At 35.3% G+C, this 12,906-nt stretch overlaps 1 protein-coding gene across 1 annotated transcript in view; it reads left to right on the forward strand.

Moving 5' to 3' along the window:
- ERA1 (Prenyltransferase family protein) overlaps positions 1-12,906 on the forward strand; it is a 64,692-nt gene that overhangs the window by 38,566 nt on the left and 13,220 nt on the right. Inside the window, exons 8-9 of the mRNA XM_090005610.1 lie at positions 2,281-2,332; positions 3,718-3,782. Of these exons, the coding sequence (XP_089861736.1) occupies positions 2,281-2,332; positions 3,718-3,782 (117 nt within the window). The remainder of the gene's footprint in view (positions 1-2,280; positions 2,333-3,717; positions 3,783-12,906) is intronic.

Here is a 12,906-nt window from a genome sequence, read left to right on the forward strand (position 1 = left end):
TAGGTTTGGTGATAAATCTTGGGAAATTCTCAAGGCTTAAAAAATATAAAAAATAACAAAAAAAGGTAATAAAATATCATGTTTAGACAAAAAATGCATAAATAATAAAAAAACAAGTAAAAAATGTAAAAGAAAGATGAAAAATATATTTAAAATATAAAAAATAAATAAAAATAGTAAAACTAATTAATAATATCGTGACATCAAATTGAAGATTTTTTCAAAATATCATGATATTTTACCTATATTATTGTTTGCTGAGTTTACAACGATAATATCGTGATACTTTGAAAATATCACCAATATTTGTGACTATGGTTTACATAAACAAAACAAAACAAAACTGCAAAGTGTTTTTTCGATACTAAATTTTTTTACATAAACAAGTTTTTTTAAAATTCAAACAAAAACAAACTAGATAATGTCAATCATGATTATCATCATCATTGTCTTCTTATTGCAAGAAATCACCGCTAAATCACTCTCAAGCTCTTTAGGAATGGGTACGAATTGGCCTCATGGGGCCTTATATGTTTCAAAAAATTGAAATGAGTGCATCTTGAACTGCACTAATTGCGTATCGTAAGATACACCCTGTATCGATATGACACACACTTGTATCGAGATACAGGTGTGTATCGTATTGGAAAACCTAATAGATACAATACGTATCGTGGCATATTTATGATTCCTTATGATACTTACCGCATTGATGTTACTGATATACAAACAAGTGCTGGTGCATTAGGAAACAGGGGATGAAGAGAGCATGTGCCAAGATTTCACTATGAACTTTTACATAGAAGTGCTGCACCGTATACATTTATCAGTGCTAGAAACATGATAGTCAAAAAATATACTGGTATACAATAGGAAAAATGTTAGATTAAACAAAAAAGTTTGTTGGGGATAAAAAAGGAAAAAAAGATTAGCAATTAAGTTCAGATCAGTGAAGACAGGAAAATTAGGAACATGATATGTAGTGAAGATGGAATTAAAATAAAATTTGTATGCATGTTCATGGCTGTTAGTCAAGAATAAGATATATTTCAAAAGAACAAGGCAATAAGTATAAACTGCTATGTAATAATTTCATGTACTAAATATAAGGGTTAACTATCAACCTGAGATATAATTAGATCTAGCCATTAGGAATATGATTGGTCCCATGGAAATTACCTTAGATATTAAAGTCTAAATTACCTAAGGGCTTAGAATGCTGCAGATGGAAACTCTGTTACAGTGATTGCTACTCCTTTTCTTTTCTTTCCCCTCTCTCTACCTTGAAAAAATGAATCGTTGAGTAGGGCTGTCCTTAGGTTCCAAAATTTAAACCCTAGGGAACAACTGTTCTAAAGAGGTAAATACACTTATTTTTTGACTCGATGTTGTAAAAATCATACTGTAAAGTGTATTAGAAGGGTTTAAGGTGCAAGTGTATTCATATCGTGTTGTATCATAGATACACTACCCCCAAAAATTAAATATTTCTTAAAAAATAAAAACACAAAATCAGAAAAATCTTAAATAAACATAAAAACAAAAACCGGTAGAGAACATCAATGAAACTTAAATGTTCATTACAAATCAATGTTAGGTAACAAGTCTAACAAAGGCCTTTGTGAACATTTTTTGACATGAGTTAACTGTGAAGCAGAAAATTGGAGATGGCCTTAGTGAAAATCTATTCCCTTTCCCTTTGCAATTATTTTCACTATTATTATTTATGATGAAAAAGGTGGCCTTGAAAAAGATTTAAACTTTTTGGCATGAGATTATGTTTGTGAAATTTTGACAGGAATAATAAGATAGAGAATTTAAAAATCAAGGGAAAATGCCTGATAATGTACCCTGTTGCACTGAGAACCTGATAACAAGTCTTGTTAGGTAAAGTGGCCGAAGGTGGAGATTCCTTTGTAGGAATAACACCCACTCTGAATTTTGCCTACCAATGCATTTTGTGAAATAGAGATCTTTAGTGTAGTAATTTATACTTTTTGTTATGTTTGAGCATGATTTTCAAGAACAATGATGATGTTTCATGTTTTTAAAATGTCATATTTCTTGTGGTAATTCCTTTCTCACATTATCTTCTTTCCCATGCAACTCTGTTAATGATCTTTATGAAGTTATGTTTTTTTGATACATATAGAGCATTCTTTTGCATAATAGGCAATTGCATTTGGTAACATACCTAGATACAGAGACTTCCTAAGATGAATTTGTGTTTTTGTAAGCTGGTTCCATGTGATGTCTAACTGATTCCACTTTTGCCACTAGAATGCATGACGCTGGTGAAATGGATGTCCGAGCTTGCTATACTGCTGTATCTGTAAGAAGTCTTCTCTTTACTTTTTGTTTTACTGAAACCCTAACTTCTTTTCTATAGTTTTTAATTTTCAAATTCGGTCTTTTGTTATTGATTTATTATTTCTTTATCTAAAAGGATTAATTATTTCACCAAAAAAGAGAAAATTTGATAATGATGGAGTCGTTTCAATTGACATGTAACATTGTCATCAATATTTTATGTCCAGCTATTTTATTTGCTTTAGTTACCTCTAAACCGAAAAAGAAAAGATGAGATAAAAGTTGATAACAAAAGAAAAGGTAGAAAGGGCGTCAACTATTTTTGGAAGGGGGAAAAAGGAAAAACTATTTGATTGGTGTGATCTTTTTTTTTGTGAAATTAATAGTCAAAAGCAATGAAATGTTTTATTAGATGCCTTGTGGTCAAAAGGATTATTCTTGTTATCATCTTGTATAAAAAAGGATGCGGGTCTCTCAACATGTGAGCTTCTTCGAACACCTTCATATATATATGAGGAATGTGGATCTCTCAATTTGTTGAACCTGATATTTTATTTGTTGTTTCACATGCGCACGCTCACGCGCACGGGCACGCGCACACACACATTTTGAGTTCAGCAAAGAATTTTAAAAATTTTGAACCTATATTTGTCACTCATCTTAGACTAAAGTTGTAAAGACTCGTGTTATTGAAAAATAAAGATTTGTCTGGATCCAGGTTGGATGTCGACCCACTAGTCGACATCCAGCCCCCCCCCCGTTAGCCTATTTGAACCAAGTGTGTGTGTGTGTGTGGGGGTGTTTCTTTTTAACACCCGACCTCGACCCTCTTTGCGTAAGCCATACCCGATGCTCCTGCCCCGCCTCTCTCCCCTTGACTCCCTCTCTCCCACGCCGAAGCCCCCCCCCCTCGCCGGAGCCTCCTTCTCATATCCGAGCCCTCCCGTCTCTCTCTCTCTCTCTCTCTCTGAGCTCTTCCCCCCTTTTTTTTCAGAGGTGGCGGCACCACTCGGGTGCTGCCCTCCCTTTTCTTCTTGAAATTGTATAAAAAAATATTGAAATTGTCATTGTGTGTGTCATGAGTGTCTTGAGAGCTCCATCTCCTTGCCATATATTTGTTCTATACATCAGATTGCTGATTTTCTCATCAAAGCACCACCAACTGATGTAGCAAGAAGTTACATCAGATTGCCATATACTTGTCAAATTCTTTTGAGATAAGCTCATGTCACTCAAATATTTAGTGATCCGATGATGCAATGTTTACTTCAACACTCAAGTTGATATTGGCTAGTTTAGTACATTCTTCATCTGATGGTATTTATGGACATTTGTTACCTTTATCTATGTATCCTCTAAGCATGCCAGAGTGATTCTTCTTTTCCTTTTCTTTTTTCGCTTACCCAGGTTGCGAGTATTTTGAACATTTTGGACTCTGAACTGGTTGAAAATATTGGAACTTACATATTGAGGTTTGTGGAGTTATACCCTTCAACCTCCTGTCATATTTATAATAGTTAAATATTTTACTGATTATCATAGCATGCTGTGACCTTTCTCTAGAGATCTTGTTGTACCTTTTTTTTTTATCCTTTTGCACTCATCATGCTTCCAATAAGGTGACATTTGTAATAGCAGATTTGCGATAATTTTTTATCTTTCAAGCTTATCTTGAATTGGTGAAGGGTGTGCCCATATGCTCAATGCAGTTAACAAGTGAAATATTGTTTCTACTATGTAGTTACAAATTTCTTTATTTTTTGTTCCCTACTCTTTTCTGTGTAAGAAGGCTGATACTAATAGCAAGATAAGAGATCCAAGATAGACGGTGAAGATGATCAGATACCAAAGTATGTATCTCTATGAATTTTCAGGGACATAATTCCACAATAACTCCCTAGAAATGGCTCCCAAATGTCCTGCAGCCAAAATCAATTCACTCCTTGTAAGTGAAGAATGTGAAGTTTCACCTGAGGTTTGTGCCTTGCAATGAAGAGCCAGCATAAAGAGAGGAAGGAGGGATTGCAGTCAGATGAGGCATTCCAAGGGAGTTGAATGCCTATTTATCTATTAATATGAGATTATATGTTTGATTACTTTGTAATGTATGATTGCTTTAGTGCCTTTAAAATGTTATTACAACATACATGATAGTTTCACTTGAAAAACTAGAATGTAATACATATGCATATAAGTCTACCTCCTCAAACCTGTCACAGGGACACGCTCCTCAAGGAGCGAATTGTGTGTCGGTATGACGTGGCACATATCCATGTGAAATAATCTTTTGAGACTTGATCTTGCACAATAAAGAGACAAAACAAAAGACAAAGAAAATAGAAGAGATGTTGATGGAGGCAAAGAGGATGTCTCACTCTATCTTTGGATATGGAATAAATACAAAAATACAAAAATACAAAATACATTTGGATCAGATCCGACTATTCTTGATAGTCTTAACACGCCCCCTTCAAACTGAGCATGGTTGAGAACCATGGACAGTTTGAATTGCAAGTGCCAGTGGCGATGCACAGTAAGTGCTTTTGTAAAAAGATTAGCGACCTCATCCTCTCCTCGAATAAACACCGGCTGGATTTCTTTGGCTTCCACTTTTTCTCGGACGAAATGTTGATCAATCTCTATATGTTTCATCTTACCATGTTGAAATTGATTGGTAGAGATGGCTGCTAATATATATATATATATATATATACATATAATATACTTGATAGGGGTATTTTGGTCTTTTCACTATACATTTTATTTTTATGTATTTTTTAGTTTTTTTTGTATTTTACTTTTCTTTTTTTCTTTTTGCTTTTTGGGAACCATTGGGGGCCCCACCTAAATAGGCGTTGGGATCCCCAACAATCATATTAATGACCGTTGGGGCTCCCCAACGTCTATAAGGGGAGCTCGAATGGCCCCCCTTTTTCAGTCCATTCTTTTTGTATATATAGGGGTCTTTTCCTCTCTTTTTGTAAGGAATTTTCTCCTCTTTTCTCTCTTGAATAATATTCTTTTGCCTTTTGGCTTTCACCCCATAGTGGGTTTGTGTAATTTGCACATTAAGTGCTTGTGTTATTTGGTTCATTATTGAACCCTTTTGCATTTCCGCATATCTAATTACATGGTATCACATCCATTTGGGTTGTTTGTAGTCTTGGAAGTATTTTGCCAAGTTCTCTCTCATCTCTACCTCTCTTTGTCATCATGGAGCATGACACAAGAGTTGAACTTTCTTTCAAGCTCAACAAATCAAATTCTTTGATGTGGGCGTCGGCTATGGAAAATCACCTTCGTGGAAAAAAGTTATGGGGCTTCGTGATGGGGACTGCTCTTGAACCAACGTTGAAGCTCACCAAGATTGAAGGTGGCGTCAAAAATGCTCTTGATGGTGAATATCACATTAAGGCAATCAATGAACATCAATGTAAGATAGAAGATTGGGAGAGTAACCATGCCAAAATTTTGGCGTGGTTCATGAACAATGTTGATATAAAAATTTGTGCCAACATTGCTAAGTTTAAAAGAGCTAATGAAACTTGGTTATTTCTTAAGGGTATGTATATCAAAAAGATTTCGCTAGACAATTTTTTTGTCAAGAAAAAATTCGATCTACTAAATAAGGGGACATGAGTGTCCGAGATTACTTTAGTGCTTTATCTCTCTTTTAGGATGAACTTGCTCTTCTTCAGCCCAAGTGGGTGGCCTCGATGTTGAATTAAGAAGAGAACAAGTTGAGAAAGAACATTTCTTTCGATTTCCTCACGGTCTTAGACCAGAATTTGAACAAGGTCATCCCTTCTTTATAGAAGTAAGGCCTTACCTATTGAAGATGCCCTTGCCGAAGTATACTAAGAGGAAACTCGTCTTGGCATGATTCATAAAAGTGATGAGATTTTGGCCGTTACTAGGTCGGGATCTAATGTTAAGCCTTATAGGCCTCCCCATTTTGCCAAAAATAATGGTTTTAGAAAGGGTGTCATTTGCCACTATTGTAATGAATTGGGTCACATTAAGCCGGTTTGTCCTAAGCTCAAAGGAAAAGTGGCTGCAGTTGGTGAAAATTTCCAAAATAAAGAAGTGAACAATAATGGAGGAGACATTAAAGACACCCTAAATCAAATCTCGGAGGCACTTTAACATATTCTCAAGTGTTCCTCTATTTCGGGTGCCGCTATCGCAACCTCATCATCTCCTCCAGGTATGTGGATTTTGGACTCTGGTGATTCTTTTCACATGACATCTTATAAACACATCTTTTCCAATGTCCATTCCATTCCATTCCATTCCCATAACATCTTATCTTTCAACGGTCGATGGGGCTTCTTTGAAAATTGAAAATAGTGGAACACTTGATTTAAAACATTATCAAAATTTTTTCGTTCCGAAAGTAAGGGTGGTTCCAAAAATCAATTTAAACTTATTTTTTGTTTCTCAAATTACCGATCAAGGATGTCAAGTCTCTTTCTCTCCTAAGGATTGCACCTTGCGGGATCTCCAGTTAGGGAAGCTGATTAGGCAAGGCCATAGGAGGGGCGATCTGTATTTCATAAATTTTTTGACTCTACCATCCAAGTTATTTTGTAAATGTCAAAAGTATAGATGTTTAGCACAAGAGACTTGGCTATTTGAAATTTTCAAAGATGTCTCTCTTCTTTTTTTTGGGAAACTCTTGTAATGAAAAAATTATGTCTTGTAAAGATTGCATCTTTGGTAAATTAAAAGCCACTCCTTTTCCTTAAAGAAGCTTTGTCTCTACTCGACCATTTGAATTAGTTCATAACTTCATTTCGATGTTTGGGGTCCTTCCCCTATCATGTCTAAGGGAGGTTTCTTATATTATGTAATCTTTGTAGATGATTTCACTAGATACACATTGATTTTCTTTTAAGTAGAAAATCGGATGTGTTTTCCATCTTTAAAGATTTTCATGCAATGATCAAAAATCAATTTCTAAGTAATTTGTTTATTCTAAGATCGGATTTCAAAGGAGAATATATGTCAAATGAATTTCAAACTTATTTGCGACTAAATGAAATTTGTCACCAAAGATCTTGTCCTAACACACCGAAACAAAATGGCCTTGTAGAAAGAAAACATAGGCACATTATGAAAACAGCTAGAACCCTACTAATTTCTAAAAATATTCCAAAGTTTTTTTTGGGCTGAAGCCGCTTTAACTTCAACATATCTTATTAATCGAACTCCTTCATCGTCTTTAAAAAATGTTTCTTCTTTCGAAAAACTTTATAATATGTCTTTTGATTTCAAAAGGCTAAGTATTTTTTGTTGTAAATGTTATATACTCACCCACAAAAATGATAAGCTTTTCCCGAAGGCTATTGAATGCGTTTTCTTAGGATATGGTGAAAAACAAAAATGCTATCGATGCTTTGATCTATCAAATAATAAACTTTATATCTCCAAAATGTTACTTTCTTTGAAGAAGATGGTTTTGCAAATCTTGAGCCAAAAGAAAACAATGACTATTCTTTCTTATTTGATCTTGTATATCACTCTTATTCTTATATAGAAGCACCGAAGTACTCTTCCTCCACTAATTAGGCATCTTATTTGTTCGCTAAATCTTGTTAAAAAGATTTGTCAACCATTCTCTCCTTTTATGAACCATATCATTATAATGATGCTAAACAATATGCACCTTGAAATGAAGCCATGGAACATGAACTTAATGCTCTTAAGAAAGCCCAAACTTGGGAAATTGTGGATCCTTTTCTAGGAAAGAAACCCATAGGTTGCATATGAGTTTTAAGGTAAAGACGAAAAGTGATGGATCTTTAGAAATATATAAAGCTAGATTGGTAGCTAAAGGATATGCACAAGGGTATGGGGTAGATTATAATGAGACGTTTGCCTCGGTTGCTCGAATGACAAGTGTCCGAGCTCTTATTGCAATTGCTTTTATCAAAAAATGGCATATTTATCAACTTGATGCTAAAAATGCTTTTTTAAATGAAGATCTTAGTGAAGAGGGTTATATGGATTCTCCTCCTGGTATGAGTTTAAATGAAAAAGTTTTGAAACCAAAGAAAGCTTTGTATGGTCTTAAACAAGCTCCCAAGGCTTGGTATAACAAGTTTAGTAATGTATTAATGAACTTGAGTTTTCTTTCATGTTATACTGACACTGCTCTCGTTGTTAAGGAAACATGTGATTCTATTGTAATTCTGCTTCTTTACGTTGATGATATGATCATCACAGGTAGTGACAAAGAGGGAGTAAATGTCATTAAATCTATGTTAAAGAAAACTTTTGATATGTCTGACCTGGGTTTTTTGAGATATTTTCTAGGTATTGAGGTGGCCTATTCACAACGAGGATATATTTTATCTCAAATGAAGCTGGCCGCAAACATTTGTGCTAGGTCGGGGATTTCAGATGATAAGAAAGTAAAAACTCCTGAAGTTATAAATGCCAAATTAAGGCTTGAAAATGGTGTTCTACTTGATGATCCTACTCCTTATCGATAATTAATTGGATCATTTACTTACTTGTCTATCACCCGATCAGATATTGCTCATGCCGTTCATTCAGTAAGCCAGTTTCGGCATGCCCCTACGACAGTTCATATTGGCAGTTGTTGTAATACTCATGATTTTTATCAGATAAATAAACTTGAGATTTAGATCCTTGAGCTGGTACAAGAATATTTTTAGTGTCGTATTTGATTATTCGTATTTGGATCTCAGATATCCTATTTGGATCTTCAATGTTGGATCCCTAATATCCTGTTCAGAACTTCAATATTCCATTCAGATCTTAGATATCGGATCACGAACATTTTAATTGGATAACCATTAAGGGATTTTAGGCAAATGGACCAGATCTCTGATATTGGATCCTCAATATCATGGTCATATTGGATACTGGATGCAGGAATAATTCAGTGGATCTGTGGAGTTTAAATTAAATGTTAATAAGAAAATTTCTATTTTGGACCTATAACACTTTATTGGGATCCGTAATAGCCTAGGCGATGTTTGAATCCACATCATTCTATTAATATCACAAGCGTGCAAGAAGCATACTTTTTACGAAGAGGAGAACCATTATTTATATATACACAAGAGGGAGATAAATAGAGCTAAAAGAAAGAGAAAGTGAGAGGGCAAAGAAAGGAGAGACAAGACTTCTCCAACGGTTAGATTTCTAGCCATTGGATCAAGTCAACTATTGGTGGACTTGGTCGAATATATCATATATGTATATATATATATATATATATATATATATATATATATATATATATATATATATATATATATACCATAGTCGCCTGTATCGTTAAAGGTAATTTCTCGAAGAGATTATCAAAAGTTGATAAATCTCGGGAATATCTCTGAAAAATCTTGAGAGTTCAAAAAATTGAAAAAAATATAAATTACAACAAAAAACCTAAGAAATAATAAGTTTTGTATTATTTTTCTTTCAAAAATATAAAGAAACATGTTTTAAAATATAAAAGAAACAAAAAAATAAGAAATGCCAACTTAAAAAAAAACTCAAAAATATCGCGATATCACATTTATTTTATTTGCTGATTTTTTGAAAATATCGTGATATATTCTCCCTATTATCGACAAGATTGAAATTGTCGATAATATCATGATATATTCAAAATATCGACGACAGTGACATATATGTATACACTTGTATATATACGTATACTAGGGAAACTAAAATATGTAAACCCATCAAATATATAAACTTTGTTAAACCCACAGGAATCGTCCGATCTCTATATCGACGGTTCTTGTGCAAACCTCTTTTCCCCTTCCCTTCTTTCCCCTCCCACCACCTCCACCATCGCCCCTTCCTTGGCCTCCACCACCACCATCCCCAACCTCACTACCGCCAACCTCGACCTCTACCACCACTGGATAGCCTCCCCACCGCCCCTCCTCTAGCTCGTTTCTGCGTTTCACCCAGCCCCAGCCAGATTGGGTCTCCCTATTGCCCCTTCCTCCTGTAAGACTCAAGTTTTTATTAAAACAAAAAAAAATCTTGTTTGGATCCGACAGATCCAACCCAGATCCAAGTCACAACCTCCCCTCTTCTTTTCCTCCTACTTTTCGATTCCAACAACAGCCATAGGCTGCTGCCCCTGCTATGGTAGGGGCAGCCAACAAGGGGTGGCAGAGGTCACTCCCCTCACCCCTTCTGTGAGCCCCCACTTGTTGAAGGACCGAGCAAGGCTCGGTCCTGTCAGAAGGTTGGGACCAGACCTGGCTCGGCTGGACCACCGAGCCCACCCCCCGTCCCATTGCTGTACCCGAGAAGTAGCAGCTACTGCTGCTGTCTCGAGTTAGGCAATATCGGGTTAGCCTGATTTGGTCCCGCTCACCCAAGCCGGCTCGGGTGCATCGAGTTTGACTCGGTTCCTCTAAGACCGACTCAATTCGGTCTGTTTGAACTTGGTTCAAGTTCGATTGCTGCGACGCAACCGTTGCCGCTTTCGCCAAAATCCAAGAACTTAACACCGTACAATAAAAATCATTTGCAGCGTGCCACTTTGGTGCAACAGACGAGACATGTTTACCAAGACATGAGCCTTTAAGAACCTACACTCGGAATCGTCAACGAGTCAGACCATCTCTGAGGTAGGGGATAATTGTATACGAGGATAAATGTCAACATACTTCTAACATATATATATATATATATATATATATATATATATATATATATATGCTTTTAACTCAATGACGTAGTTTTGCGTATTCTTGTCCATTTAAATTATGTCATTTACTTTGTTGTTGCGCTGCAATGTGCACATGCTTTTGCTTACACAATTTATTTAGTCGATGTACGATTTCGTATATCATGCATCGCTTACGCAATTTATTTAGCAGATGTACGGTTTCGTATATCGTGCATAATTTACACAATTTATTTAGCCGATGTAGAGTTTTGTACGTTGTGCATCACTTATGCAATTTATTTAGCCGATGTACAGTTTCGTACGTTGTGCATCACTTATGCAATTTATTTAGCTTGATGTGTAGCTTCGTACATCGGGCCTTGCTTTATGTCATTTACTTTACTACCGCACTGCAATGTGCATAGACTTATGCTTTACTATATATGTATTTTATATAGATAAATATAACTTTATAAGGTTTGCAGTTTCGCATACTCCTGTCTACTTTAGATTACACGTGCATTTAAAGACACAGATTTGCGCATCATCGTGAAGTCTCTATTTTTAAAAGGATTTTATATGCGAGATTTCAAGCTTGTATTATTCGTTGTCTTGAAAAGCAAAACAAGTATTTAGCAAACCTGCGTAACAGAAAGGCTTTGACTACGTAGCACTAGGTGGTATGTACGTTCGGTCATTCTCTTTGGTATCCGAAATGACTCGGATATTCTTCGGTGTAAATTATAGAACATTGAAATTTCTAAATAAATGTTGGGGTTTCTTTCTAAGAAACCGTTATCTTTCTAATCGTAGTAGTACTATCAGACATGCTAGTAATATGATGATTGGACTGGAGGTTTAAAAATATCTATATATATATATCTATATATATATATATATATATGCTTTTAACTCAAGGATACAATTTTGCGTATTCTTGTCCATTTAAATTATGTCATTTACTTTGTCGCTGCGCTGTAATGTGCACAGGCTCCTGCTTACACAATTTATTTAGCTGATGTACGGTTTCGTATATAATGCATCGCTTACGCAATTTATTTATTCGATGTACGATTTTGTAGATCGTGCATCACTTACATAATTTATTTAGCCGATGTACAATTTTGTATGTCGTGCATTGCATATGCAATTTATTTAGTCGATGTACGGTTTCGTACATCATGCATCGCTTGCACAATTTATTTAGCTCGATGTGTGGTTTCGCACATCGAGCCTTGCTTTATGTCATTTACTTTACTGGCGTGCTGCAATGTGCATAGACTTATGCTTTACTATATATGTATTCTATATTCATAAATATAACTTTATAAGGTATGCAATTTCGTGTACTGCCTATTTTAGATTACACGTATATTTAAAGATGCAGATTTGCGCATCCTCGTCAAGTCTCTATTTTTAAAAGGATTTTACATGCGAGATTTCAAGCTCATATTATTCGTTGTCTTGAAAAGCAAAATAAGTATTTGGCGTTTGCATTTCCGGAACTGAGTTTTCCCTCAAACCAGCGTAACAGAAAGGCATCGACTACGTAGCCCTAGGTGGTACATACGTTCGGTCCTTATCTTTGGTATCTGAAATGACTCAGATATTCTTTGGTCTAAAGCATGAAACATTGAAATTTCTAAATAAATGTTGGAGTTTCTTTATGAGAAACCGATATCTTTCTCATCGTAGTGGTACTATCAGACATGCACGGCATGCTAGTACTATGATGATTGGACTGGAGGTTTATGGTAACTTCGTAGTGTAAAAATGCACGATGATTAAAAGAAAATTACATAAATGGTGATGATCTCTTTCACAGGAAAGATGCTCAATTTGGTTTAAAAGACCAGAGTATGGATAATGGGCCGTCAGTTAAAATATAACCTGACATACCCATTCGTTTCTTTGGTTCCGTCAAGAGA

The sequence above is a fragment of the Nuphar pumila genome, chromosome 5 (genome assembly GCF_984573655.1).
Source record: "Nuphar pumila chromosome 5, dmNupPumi1.hap1.1, whole genome shotgun sequence".
NCBI lineage: Eukaryota > Viridiplantae > Streptophyta > Magnoliopsida > Nymphaeales > Nymphaeaceae > Nuphar > Nuphar pumila.